The sequence below is a fragment of the Paroedura picta genome, chromosome 5 (genome assembly GCF_049243985.1).
Source record: "Paroedura picta isolate Pp20150507F chromosome 5, Ppicta_v3.0, whole genome shotgun sequence".
NCBI classification, from domain to species: Eukaryota; Metazoa; Chordata; class Lepidosauria; order Squamata; family Gekkonidae; genus Paroedura; species Paroedura picta.
In genome coordinates this window covers 109,952,009-109,966,309 of record NC_135373.1, presented here as the reverse complement: position 1 = coordinate 109,966,309, position 14,301 = coordinate 109,952,009, and the positions used below count along the sequence as shown (strand labels likewise).

Genomic DNA, 14,301 nt, shown 5'->3' with positions numbered 1-14,301 from the left:
AAATATATTTACATTATCGGGAGCTTCAATATATTTTGGAAATATCATAAATTCAATTAAATTTCAACCCAATTTATTCATAAATCCAAATCTAAATGTAACAGTTTCCTGAACTGTACCAATTCAGATTTCAGGCTTATGTTTTTTTTTTCTCATGGGGAAAATGTTCACCCTGTGAAGGCTGGGCTGCATAAACAACAAATGCAACTACTGATTCTATATAGCAAATTTCTCTTTTTGTAAGAGAAGACCTCAGGTGCGATGAGAAGAGAAGCTTTAAAGATTGGGCGGGGTGGGAGAAAGGCGAATCAGAATTCAAGGAGGAAGAAGCCAACTGGATGGCAAACAAAGGTCAAGATATAGAGAAAGCCTGAACAAGAAACTTGGATGATTGAAGATTATTCTACCTACCTCTTAACTTACCATCACAGAGGGTACGTTTTAGATATAGGGTAAGAGTATGTATGTAGCACTCCATTTATTTTACTTTGCTCAGATGTTATTAGTAGTTGTTGCTCTACTGTATGTTTTTTTTTTCTTTTTGGAATCCATGATAACAAAGGCTATTGTTTTCTTCTGCTCACATAGATGCCTAACTTAATTCATGCTACCAATATACAAAGGAAAGATGCCCACCTGGGTTTGGATAACTTGTTAAAGTATGATTTCCAGGGTTTCTTTCTGCATGATTCTGAGCAGAAGGGTTTATTTAGGATTAATTTGAAGAGACGGTCCAGGTTATCAGTTAACAGGCAAATACGCCCATTTTGTTAGTAGAAGTGAAAGGAATCTTATATGTGTTGGGGGCAGGAATGAAATTAGGGTTACTAGCTCAGAACACTAGCAAGGGGATGATGGGGTAGGAACATGCAAATAAGCAGAGTTCCAACACCACTTTGGCTACAAAGCTGGAAGTGATATCCTTGTGTCAGAACAATGGTCGAGGACGACTTTATCATAGAATTGGGGGGTGGGAAATCCTAGAGCGTCACAATGATGCCATCCAGGAAGCGACATCATTGCACTGGAGTGATGCCTATTCCCTCCCCCCATTTCCCCTGAACTCTAGTGAGCAGCGCTGAACAACCAGGACAGCCATAGAGGTAGCAGAGACCTAGCAGTCATAGATGAGACCTCCAAGATAAGTTGGGGACCACTTCACCATCTGTTGTGCAAATGGGCAGAAAAGCCTGAGTTGGGGGGGACATTACCAAATGAGTTCTTGAACGTACCAGAAAGGCCCATTGGGCCACAGCCCTGAGAGACGCTGGCAGCTGGTAGCAAGCAGGGCCGACTGACAATGAAGGACATACAACAGCATTCTTTCTGTTGGTGGGCTTCCTAGAGGTAGCTGGTTGGTCACCATGTGAACAGAATGCTGGATTAGATGGGCCTATGGTCTGACCCAGACTGGTTCTTCTTACGTCCTTAGCAGAACAGCCTTTCAGCGGATGTCTCAGTTCAACAGTACTGCGTTTTTAAAAATGTACTGAAAAGGCCTCACTGTAAGAATCAGAAATACTGAATGATTCCATTTGGATATTTATTTTAAAAGAGCCCAGGAAGAAGAAAACAACCCAATACATCAAAAATGACAGCAAAAAAAGAGGAAAGCCACAATTTCTCATTGTGAAACCAGGCCCTGAGACATCAAAAACCTAAAGGCAGACAGGTGGCAAGAAAAGATTAACTTCCTCCATCAAGGCACTATTTCAAGGGTATATGAGGCAGAAGCCACCTAAAATTAGTAGCTATGCCTGTTTTCTTTACTGATCAGAAGACTGGGCAGAGGCAAAATAGTCACTGACTGTTTTGCTTAGACATTCAGGTTCGTTAATAGCTCTTACACTGTTGCAACCTATATGGTTGAGGTGATTGGCCAAGCACTGAGAGCCAGTATGGAGACCCGCTCAGCTTCACCTGCCTTACAAGGTATCTGTGGTGGGGAGAGGAAGGGAACATGATAATAGGAAAAAAAAAGAAAAGCAGGGTTTAAAAACCAGCTCTCCTTCCTTGGTCTGACTCAGCATAAGGCAACAGCATGCGTTCATGGTTCATAGTGTGGGTAATGCAGAGGTCAGCAAGAATCAGCGAAGCTACTTCATATATTTGCACCAGTTGCAATAATAGCCTAGTAGATAATAGCTTTCATCTATTGTATAATTTGGTAGATGTTATCCATCACTGGGGTTTTTTTTGGTAATAGATTGCTTAAATTGAATAGAGATTTTTTGCTTCTCTTTATATATTCATGAAACATTTCCCCTTTTGTATAACTTGCTAATTCGTGGAATTCGTGGAATTCGTGGAATTATTCATTAATCGAAGAAGGTACCGAAATTTTTTCAGTTGTTTTTTTCTTCCAGCAAATTCTGATATTAAGTATTTTCACTGAAGGAAGAAACTGTGACAAGTTCGTTATTTGATGTTTATTGTAATTAGCAACTTCTGCCACACAGTATATCTCTTTTGACATTTGGCCAAGGCTTTTCTGATGTGTTGGAAAGGTGTGTGTCTGCATAGAATGTTCTTTCCAGAGATGCAGAGATGCATCAATTTTGGGGTAGATCCCCTGAAAAGAGATAATCCATTGATTCCCTGTCCTGCCATTCCTTTATGAGAACCAGTATGGTGCAGTTGTAAAGATTGGCAGACTCTGATTTGGAGAACTGGGTTTGATATCCCCACTCCTTCTTTTCATAAAGCCTGCTGGGTGACCTTGGGCCAATCATAGTTCTCTCAGAACTCTCTCAGTTCCACCTACCTCCCCAGGTGAGTGTGGCAGAGAAAGTAAAGGAAGGTACTGTAAGGCCCTTTGAGACCCTTTAAGGTAGAGAAAAGCAGGGTATAAAAACCAATGGGGAAGAGGAGGAAAAGAAACTGAGTCTCAATATCATTGTGTGTGTGTGTGTGTCTATATATATATATATATATATATATATATATATATATATATATATATATATATATATATATATATATATATATATATATATATATATATACACTCATGTCCACAAGCAAGCTTTGATTCTTGAAAGTTTATACCCTGAAACTCTTGTTAGCCTCTAAGATTCACCCCAGCTCTCATCTGTTTCTCTACAAAGAAAGAAATTCAGGCAACTCACTAGCAGAAGCACGTTCCTATCTATATTTCATCTGCCTTGAATCTAGATTTCAACCCTTGCACTGGAAAACCATCCTACAGCTCATAACAATCACTGTCTTACTAGTTCATGATTTCCTTCCACGCAGAACAACTTTGTCAGCTCAGGTGAAATAATGAGAGAAGCCAAAGGGAAAGAGAAGGGGGAAAGACTGATTTGGAGGGAATAAAGTCTAAATTACACCATTCCCTTGGTTAGGGAGAAGGAGAGGAAAACAGATCCCATGGTGTGCGCACACACACAAAAAAGCATACCATTATATCTATCCCTGTCAACACTGGCTTTATCTCTAACCCTGTTGGAATTACTGTAGAAGGTATTCCACTTTCAAATTATTTATTATTTGCTGGCAATAAATGGGGAGCATTTAAAGTCTAATTTGGAGGAAAACATTCCTCTGCTAAGGCAAGTGGTGCTCAAAGCCAATCAAGAATGGATTCTGCTCCTCAGAAGGAATCCCAGATAGAGGTTTTGAGGCTGGGTTGTTTGGATCTCATGTCAGGAAAGAGGGGAGGGAGGGAGGGAGGGAGGGAGGGAGGGGAGGCTAGTTAACTCGCCTGTTTGAGAAATGCCAATTTGTAATCTCTTGGCATGTGGGTGCCTTTTGTGTGTCACTACCTGCCAGAGCTATTTGTCAGCAGGGCAAATTTTCTCAACTATGTGTTAGGTGCAGAGATGCTACAGAAGCATAATTAGGAGCCTCTGTTTTCCAGAGGAGGAAGGAGAAATGACAAGCCCACTTCCACCTATTAGGATGATAAAAAATTATTCACCCAGCAGGAAGGAAAGGAGAAATCCAACCTTAAATAGCATCCTGCCTTGTCATCGCATATAGAAAAGATCAGAAATGTTCCTTACCCAAAGGATCTGATTTTATTTAGCCACTTTTGCAACCCTGTCCCTAAAAAATACAGGACAGGGAGTAGAACCCCAGTTCAGGGGAAACCATATTTGCTTGGGCCTTGTTTGTGCAACAGAACTGTGCTTCGGCTAGGATTTTATTGTGCTTTTTACAGCAGAACAAAAAGGGACAAAGCTGTAAAAGTCCATTTCAAGCCAAGGCAATGCCATTAAGCATAACTTCCAGAAAGGATTTTCTGGCTTTATTAATGGGAAATGTGCACATCAGCTGTACTCTGCTCTTAAGTCATCTGGACGAAGAAGGGAACTTGCTCCTCAGGCCAGTTCTCACAAGCTGAGCGCCATGCTGAGAATGTCGGCCATGAGGAGTTCACTGCACAGGGACTCGCCATGACTCCAGCTAACAGCCTCCATTCACGTTTACTGTGCCTCTGGGAAGGTGCCAGAATGACAGCAGGGAGATACAGGTGGAGACATGAGCTAGGCAGACGGAAGAAGTGACCCAGGGATAGCTTCGCCCCTGCTGAGGATCTCTCTTCTTGTGAGAGGTTGGAGGGACCAACTAGACATGTGCATCTTAGTACATCACCCCTCCTGAGGGCCAGACTGTTGCCTGGGGAGAACGGTGCCAGCTCTCTCCGCAGGTTGCAAGAGAGAGACCAAAGAGACATGGGAAAATAAGTATTCCCCCTTTTCCATTACCGAGGCCTTGAAGACCCCATGGGGATCTGCATCTAGGGTGCCTGGAAGGGGATTTGTCTGAAGGAGGGCTGTCCACACACCCCACCTTCACAAACACTCAACACTCTTCTTGTCAGAGTGCCTGCAAGCAAGTCCCCCTTTCCATTAGCCATCCGATGAAACATGGGTTCATCAACATCACAGCAGCTAATGAATGATGGGTCTATATTGAATGTCCTGGCAACAGCCCAGCAGTCGGGCACAAATTTCTATCTATGTATCTGCTAAGGCAGGGGTAGTCAACCTGTGGTCCTCCTGATGTTCATGGACTTCAGTTCCCATGAGCCCCTGCCAGCAAACCTGTGGAGGACCACAGGTTGACTACCCCTGTGCTAAGGAACTCTAGGCAGCTTCACATAGTTCCCCCCCCACACACACACACACATACACACATACACTTCCATATTCTCCCCCCAACATCAAGATCAAGTAAAGCTAGAAAAGAGTGACTGGCCCAAGGTCACTCAAGGAGCTCTTATGGCCAAGTCAGCATTAGTGTCAAGGTCCCCCTAGTCTTCGTCCCTTCTCTCTGCACCACTGAGGGTTGCTCGTAGAAATCAGGAGATCCCGCAAAGCCGGTCCTGTGCTTACACTGGCTCTAAAATGGGAAGGTGTGTTATACTGCCCCACAGTGCTGGCTGTAAGCTAACCCCTCAGTGTAATGCCTGAAACTTGCCAGCACTTTGAACTGGAAACCTGGAACAGGCAGGGCCATAGGGGTTCCCTGACCAATTCTCCCAATATCATCAGTTGACATCAACAAGTATAGGAGAGCACCAACATTAGCAACACAGCCTACAACAAAAGGGTATTTAACACTGTTATCCTATTGATAGTTAACTATTTTAACTGTTTATGTTGTAAACCGCCCTGAGACCTATATGGAGAAGGGCAGTCTAAAAAATTAACAATAATAATAATAATAATAATAATAATAATAATAATAATAATAATAATAATAATAATAATAATAATAATTGTTCTCTGTGCAGATTTGGGAACTCCCCCGTGTCTATATTTCTTCTGCAGTAAAAATATTTTAAAAGTTTTCTTTTTCTTTCTGTGTGATTAATTGGGGAAAAAAGGTTTTTCCTTTTAACTCTTTATCACTGTACACTATACTGCATTCCTTTGAGAAACTCATTCCACTGCAACATTTGCATTAATTCAACAGATTACATATATCTGAAGAGGCATTTGAAGGACTATCATTCTCCTATGTGTTCTCGCCTAAGAATTAAGATCACAGGGAGAGTCCTGACTGTCCCACAAGTCATAGAATTAGAGTTGGAAGGGGCCATTCAGGCCATCTAGTCCAATCCCCTACCCAATGGGGAATTAGTCTAAAACATCCATGATAAGCATTGGTCCAGCCACTGCTTAAAGGCCACCAGTGAGAGTGAGCACATCACCTCCTTAGGTAGCCAATTCCTCTGTTAAACTACTCAGACTGTGAACATTTTTTCTTGATATCTAGGCAGTACCATTCTCCATGTCATCTAAAGTCACTACTGCGGGTCCTATCTTCTGCTGCCAACAGGAACTTTTCCCTGCCCTCCTCTAAGTGACAACCTTTAAATACCCAAAGAAAGAAATCATGTCCCCTCTCAACTTCCTCTTCTCCTTGCTGAACATTCCCGAGTTCCTCAGCCACTCCTCATAGGGTTTGATCTCCAGACCCGAGATCTTCCTTGTCACTCTCCTCATCTCTTAGGCACACGAGAGACGGCCTTTTCAGTGGCAGCCCCATGATTGGGAAACAACTTACTCAGGGAGGTGTGCCTGACCCCCTCAGCTCAAGATGTTTTTATTTAGGACCGCATCTGATTAAACTAGTCCTAAACTGTGATTTTAATATATTTTAAGAACCCCCTTGATATATTTTATTTACACTGAAGGCCACCTTGAGCTCCATAAGGAAAAAAAAAGGCAGCTAATAAATATTTTAGATAAACTTTAAAAACCACTAAATGAATCAATATTTTGTTCTTAAAAGATTCTTTAGTCCCAACAGCATCATGAAAGGCATTCAAAGGTGAGACCTTTACGCGGCATAAAGGTTTGAAGCGCAGCAATGAAAAGAGCCAAGAGGACAGGTCAACAAAAGATAGTATCAAAATGCATTGTAAAAAAGCAGATAAATTGCCTTTGGTGATGGTAGCAATGCAGCACCAAGCAGATAAATGCAGAGGGCTCTTACTGCAGCATGTGCGTCTGGCTGGCCTCCTTTTGTTTTTCAGGTACCTCGTAGTGCGGGGACATCTTCCCTAGACCACTATCACTCAGCATGCGCTTTCGGATACCAGGGTTCCACCGATCTGATATTCTGGAGGGGAATCCAAAACAAAAACACGGTAATGTCTTGATCAGCATCTTGTAGAGCTTTATGGTTTATGTGTCTATACTTGTAAACCACCCTGAGTGTGCCATTGAGGAGAGGCAATCTATACATTAAATTACAAATAAATAAATAAATAATTTGTACCTTTCTGTTCCATGTATCCACAATGGTTTTTATTTGTTTACTAAATTTATATCCCACCTTTCTGCTCTTACCAGGGCAGCCATGAAGGCCAACAAATTAAAATACAAATAGAAATCACATTTTTTAATTATTTTAAATCAACCCACTACACACACACACACACACACACACACACACACACAAAACCCCATCAGACGTAATTAAAACAATTAAAACCAAAGCTAAAATTAATTGAAAGACATAAAAACAGCACCTAAGATATTGGTCAGGAAGGAGGAATCTCGGAGGGAATGCAAAGTGAAACAAGGTGGCAAAGAAAGGAACAGAAGAATCTGCCCGAGGAAAGTGTTCCAGGCTTTTGTTGCTATGACTGAGAAGGCCCTCTGCCAGGATGCAGCCATCCTGATTTCAGAAGGTAGGGACATTTGGAACAGGGCCTCCAAAAATGACCATAAGAGTCAGGAGGGATAATAAAGGAGTAGGTAGTTCTTCAGGTATGTTGGCTCCAAATGACAAAGAGCTTTCACAGGTATCCGAAGCTACACAGGGGTAAACCCAAGAAAGGGCTTTCTCAGTCATGTTGCCAAAACTTTGATATTCCCTCCTCTGGAGAACTTGCCCATCTCCTATCACTCTCATCTACCAACAGGTGAAGACTCTCTTCTACCAACAGATGCGCTTGTGTGTACATATAAGTGCTTGTTAATGTTTGAAATGTTTTGATGTTTAGTGTCTTGGTAGGGTTGCCAGTTCTGGGTTGGGAAACACCTTGAGACTTTGGAGATAGAGCCAGGAATGGACAGGATTTGGAGTGAGGAGGGACCTAAGTGGCGCATAATGGCCTTCAAAGCAGGCGTTTTCTCCAGGGGAACTGATCTCTTTAGTCTGAAGATGACCTGTAAGTCCAGGGGATCCCCAGATCCCACCTGAGGATTGACATCCCTCTGAAAAGGCAACATAGAAATGTTTTAATCACCATGTGAACTGCTCAGCAACATGACTGAAATGGCAACCATCCCAGACTGAGGCCAGAAAGACAGCTGAACACAAAGGGAGGACTGAGAGTGGGGTGTTAAAGCTACGTCAACACTTTTTCATACCCTCTTCACAACTGCAAATCCAGAAAGCTACCATCTGGTGAAGATCTCAGTGCATGCCAGGAGGGGAAATTGAGGGTAAGATGCCAGACATTATGAAAGGGGAGTAATGATACTTACCCAGAGGCCTGCTCTACTACCAGATCAGGCATTCCGGGAGGCGTTCCTGCAGACTGCGTTGCTACCAGCTCTGGGTCCAGGATAAAAATCTCGTCCTGCGAAATTTCTGTCACAAAATGTAAATGTTCCTGCAAGAAACAGCAATCAAGTGAGCCAGCATGCAATAGGTTTTTTTTTCCCTTTGAGGGAGTGAACTCAAATTTGAAGGCAATGCAAGCTTTTATCATGGTAATGGTGGTTGCCAGGAAAACAATGAAAAAACCCTACACATACCAACTGGCTGCCATCTGGTCAGCTCTGACCAAGAACAAGTCATGAAGACCACCCAAGCATTACTCTGGTTGGAGACAGAGGCCATGGCTCAGTGGTAGAGCATCTGCTTTGTTTGCAGAAAACCTAGGTCCAGTCCTTAGCAGCTCTAGCTTGAAAAGGGATCACATAGTAGGCAATGTAAAAGGCCTGTAGCTGAGACCCTGGAGCAGGGGTAGTCAAACTGCGGCCCTCCAGATGTCCGTGGACTACAATTCCCAGGCTCCTGGGAATTGTAGTCCACGGACATCTGGAGGGCCGCAGTTTGACTACCCCTGCCCTAGAGAGCCACTGCCAGTCAGAGCAGTTCTTGATAGACAAAAGATCTGATTCAGTATAAATCAACTTCATGTGTTCACCACTCAGCTTTGGGCAGAAAAGAGGGATTTTTTTTCAGAGTTAGCAAATGATGCAGAAAATGAATCTTGTATGTACATAATGGCAGGTGGACTTGAATGGCCATCCGGTGGCAGCAGGAGCTCAGCATTTTCAGCTGATCACTGGATCCAGCCAATATGTTACAAATGGATAAGAGAGACCTCAAATTTCAGCTAAGGCTGAGCAATATTGAGCAAGTTAAGAATCTTCTAGACTCAGGGCCTTTTCGCACAGGGATCTTTGTTGCAAATTGTTTGCGGAATGAAAAATCGCCATTTAAAATAGTGGAATTCGTCGTTATGCATACCTGCCTTTGTAGTGGAATCAGTTGCGTTTTTTAGCGTTTCCCACAGGCTTCCGGTCTCGGCAGAAATCGCTAGAAAGGAAGCGCTATTGCCAAGCTCGTCCCGCCCCTGGCCGTCAAGCAGCCAATGGGCAGCCGTTAGCATGCTCCCAAACAGCCCCTTTCCCTTTAAGAAAGGTTTTTTTAAAAAAAAAACGACCCATAGCAACGAATCTAGGTAGATTCGTTGCTACGGAGAGACCCATCCAGCACCTAATGTGAGCTGTCGTTTGATTGTATGATCGTTTGCACGCTGCCTCGAGTGATAAAAAAAAAATCCCCCCCCCCTCTCACGGGCCCGATTTTCGGCTGAATTTATTTGTAAAAAATAAAGGGACTTTATTTCATCAAACGGGCTTTTCAGTGGTTTGTGCTTAGTGACTAAAGGTGAAGGACTGAAGCCAGGGAAGCCTCTAAACAGAAAGAGGCTCGCCGGTACGTTTATCCCCGCTCGCTCGGAGAAAAAAAATGGCGATCGCTTCGCCGGAAGTTTGGAGGAGAGAGCCAGGGGGAGGGACTTTGAAGAACCAGCAACAATGGTAACGCACAGGTCTTTAGCGCTACTGTTGCAGATTGGTTGCAGGAGTGTATCGCTATCCGGAGGGTGAATCCACTTTTCTGGATTCCCCTGAAAGCGCCACAACGAAGCGCTTTTTGCTGATTGGTTTCAGGATTGTTGCAGATTGTCTACGACGTCGTGGGTTATGGCAAATTAGTAGCGTTTCCAAATAGCAACCATTCTGCTACTTTGAAGCCGTGCGAAATGGCCCTCAGTTTCCCATCTGTAAAACAAGATGAGATGCCACGTGCTTCTGAACAAGCCTATCGACTAAGGCTGCATGTCTATCACTATGTCATTGGTGGTAAATTCCTCCGGCTTCAATGGTATTCGCTTCCAAGAAAATAAGCAGAGGATTGAACTGTGTGAGTTCTGCACAACACAATGAGACACATGAGACCAAGCAATGGGCTGCAATTAGATTTCAAAACATTTCCCATTGTGCACAGAGTCACGCTGTTGCCATATGGCAACTCACCATAAGTCAATCATTTTGCAGAATGGGTTGGGGAGGGTGCCTTTCTTGTGGAAACCAGTGGCATATATGGCCATACAAAGTGTCCTAATAGGCAATAAGCGTAAACATAAATTTAGTTGGTGAGTTGCTGCCGCCTCATAGACATAGACTGGCATTCCAAATACAAGCCCAAGAAAAATGACTTGCATGTTTGCAAAAATTTTTAGGGAGCATCCACTAAACATGGTTTCCATCCTAGTTTTCTCACATTGTCAGTATGATTAAGCTTTGTGAATGTGTTGTGCAAGTCTATAACTGTCATAAATTCCCAGAGTTATATTATCTCATATACAGAGGATTAGGACTTTAGAAGGGTTGTAAACAGGAAGAGGAGATATACTTTCTATTTTTAATGCAGCTGTTCCTAATACTGAAAGATAAGCAAGAAGAGAGCAGGAAGACGAACTCTTAAAGCTACATACTGGTTTTAACCTTGAGAGCCAGTTTGGTGTAGTGGTTGGGAGTGCGGACTTCTAATCTGGCAAGCTGGGTTTGATTCTGCGCTCCCCCACATGCAGCCAGCTGGGTGACCTTGGGCTCGCCATGGCACTGATAAAGCTGTTCTGACCGGGCAGTGATATCAGGGCTCTCTCAGCCTCACCCACCCCACAGGGTGTCTGTTGTGGGGAGAGGAATGGGAAGGCGACTGTAAGCTGCTTTGAGCCTCCTTCGGGTAGGGAAAAGCGGCATATAAGAACCAACTCTTCTTCTTTAAGGCACATCAGGTCCTCCTTCCTATAAACATTCTTTGACTGTCTGGTTGCCCTGTGACAACTCAGAAAGGAATTTTTAATATTCAGTTCATACTCCACTACATGTAAAAATAAATTTAAAAATAAACTTAATTAAGGCAGCCTTTTTCAATCTTTTAACCTGCAGTGATTTTTCAGGCTTCAAGAAGCCCTGGAAGTGGGGTCAGCTGGCCACACCTCCCTGCCAAGCCCCCGGAAATGACATGTCACTGGAAGTGACATCACCACCCGTGTTAACAGGCAGGCTCGAGGAGGAGTGAGGGGGAAGAGTCAAGAGGTGGTTTAAAGAAGTAGTAGGCATGCAGACTCCACCCCCTCCCAGGTGTTGAAACCATGAGAGAACTCCCTCATGCTCAGAAGGGGCAGGAATAGAAGCAGCTGGCTCCCTAGCTTGTGGTCGAGTCTGTTAAGGAAAGAGGAGTAAGGTCGCAGACCCCCTCCAGACCTCCTATGGAGCCCTGGTTGGAAATCCATTAATTTAGGTCAGGGATAGTCAACCTGTGGTTCTCCAGATGTCTATGGACTACAATTCCCATGAGCCCTTGCCAGAGTTTGCTGGCAGGGGCTCATGGGAATTGTAGTCCATGAACATCTGGAGGACCGCAGGTTGACTACCCCTGATTTAGGTAATGCTTGGGAACAGCTTGGTTTTTGGTTTTGAAGATCTATTATTGAATCAATGGCTCCCAAGTTTCCTCAGTGCTCCTATCAAAACAGGAAGAGAGTTTGGTCCATTGGTCCCATCTGGCCCAGGGCTGTCTACATGACTGTCAGTAGCTCTCCAGGACCTCAGGCACGGAAAGATCTTCCCCACTATCCACTACTTGAAATCCTGTAACTCAAGATGTTAGCAACTGAACCTGGGGCTTTCTGCATGCAACACATATGTCTTGTTGGTGGAAAGTGCTGTCAAGTCATAGCTGAGTTATGGCAACCTCAGTGGGACTTTTAAGGCAAGAGATGTTCAGAAATGGTTTTGCCATTGCCTGCCTTTGTGTCACCGGTCTGGCATTCCTCAGAGGTCTCCCTTCCAAATACTTGATAGGGTTGACGCTGCTTAGCTTCTGATGGGGTTAGCCTTGGCCATCCAGTTCAAGGTGAACATGCCCTACCACTGATCTATTGGCCCTAAGTTCTCCTTGAGGACCCTGATTATGGAGATACAAATGTTTCCAGTCAGTCACTCCATAAGTTCTAAGTTGTGACATAGGGATGCATTGTAAATTGATTCGTACGCATCGCGTCCCACGATTCCAATGCAGCCTTTCATGAGACATCAGCAGAAAATGAAAATGACAAAGGTAGCCGCAGGATTCACACAGGGTAGGCTGAAGATAATTTAATAGCAGGAAGTAGCACTTTGGCATATGCCTTTGCATCTTCAGCACAATGGTTAATATCCAACCCTGCGCAATATCATCATCTTTTACACGGACTGCTACATGCACACAAAAATTGTGATGTACCTGAGATCTGTCGATGTGATAAAAGCGATCAGCAGAAGTTGCTGAAAGTATAGACAATGGAAATATATTAAAGAGAAAGTCCAATAAAAAAAAATTACAGGCTTCTACAATTTTCACTTATTAATTTATCAGCAATCCTAGCATGACAATTTCTTTTTAACATATATATTGGTGTTTTTTCCTCCTCTCTCCTCCTACAGCTGGTGAAAAATACCAGACAGAGATTCTGAGGCAATTGCTATTTATGAGAAGTCATATCCCAATTTTGCCTTTTATATAAGTATATGAAACGGAGTTTGCTGTATACTGAGACCATGTTGTATAAAATGTCATTAAGACCTTATATGCAAGCAATGCCTAGTTTACTAGCAATCAAGTATGGAATGCTCCTGCCGCACATTAACAGTTTTTAAAGATGTGAGAAGTGGCCCTCTCTTGCCTTTTCTTCAAACACTATTAAGGGTCATCTCTTGACAAAGGCCCTGGATGAGGCTAGCCTTGGAAGAGTGCAAATACACTCACTGTCAACAATTTATTGTTCTGAGAGTAACTCATAAGGGAAGAAATGAGAGAGAGAGAGGGAGAGAGAGAGAGAGAGAGAGAGAGAGAGAGAGAGATGCCTCTCATAAAAAGTGTCAGGTCCTTCTGATGACATGCTGGACCTCTGATTGGCTCTCACTGGGGGACATGCCCTCAATAGGGTGATGGCACTCCCCCACTGAACGGCAATCAGAGGTTCTTCCCTGCCCCAATCCTCCTCCTCTTCCTCTACCTCCTCCTCCATGCTGCTTCCTGGGACTTGGTGTGAGGAGGAAGAACTGGCAGGAGGCAAGGCAGGGAGCTGGCGATGGACACCCAGGTACACTCTGTCATACCTGCACTAGGTTCTCCAGCCTTCTGGCCACCAGGAGGCTGGGGAGGGTCATTTAGCCATGCTCCGCCACCCCATACTCCCTGCCCTCATGGCCATAGGAAGAGCTGGAGCGTGGTGGGGGGCTACACTTTGCTGCACTGGCCTGGATGGTCAACCTCACTGCCAGGCCCGCCCTGGTCTGCAGGGGCCCTCCCACCCCCCCTGCCTTTCTGTGGCTTGTTTTTGAAACAAGGTTTCCTCCTACTATATGTATAAATATCCGATATGCTTAAAACACTTTTTAAAGATGAATGTCTCAATCTGTCTGCTGCAAGAATGACAGAGGTCTACTTTTAAAAAGAGGACTACTTTCAGATTTTTCAGCCTTGTGATTTTGATTTTGCTTCTTCCTTGGGTAAATCAAGCCCATGATACTTTTTTAAAAAGTATACTGTTTGTTGTGCAGAATTTTTCCTATTTAAAGTATACACTTTTCTACTTTGTTTGGGCATTAATAAACAGTCATTTTGCATATAACTGACATTCATTCAATGCATAAATGCTTATAAATTATGAATGTTATATATATATATACAGTACAAACTGATCTAATAAAATCTCCAGTGAAATTGATTTCCCATTTTTGATTTGAT

General features: G+C 43.5%; 1 protein-coding gene across 7 annotated transcripts in view; it reads right to left on the bottom strand.

Moving 5' to 3' along the window:
- The window catches only part of DGKI (diacylglycerol kinase iota), a 267,208-nt gene that overhangs the window by 46,794 nt on the left and 206,113 nt on the right, over positions 1 to 14,301 (bottom strand). For 6 of the 7 annotated variants that reach the window (XM_077339877.1, XM_077339872.1, XM_077339875.1 and 3 more), the window contains 3 exons: positions 12,796 to 12,836; positions 8,472 to 8,599; positions 6,970 to 7,095 (listed from right to left, as the gene is read on the bottom strand). In XM_077339877.1, the coding sequence (XP_077195992.1) occupies positions 6,970 to 7,095; positions 8,472 to 8,599; positions 12,796 to 12,836 (295 nt within the window). Of the gene's footprint in view, positions 1 to 6,915; positions 7,096 to 8,471; positions 8,600 to 12,795; positions 12,837 to 14,301 lie in introns of all 7 variants that reach the window. The other variant, XR_013231404.1, reaches the window with a different exon arrangement.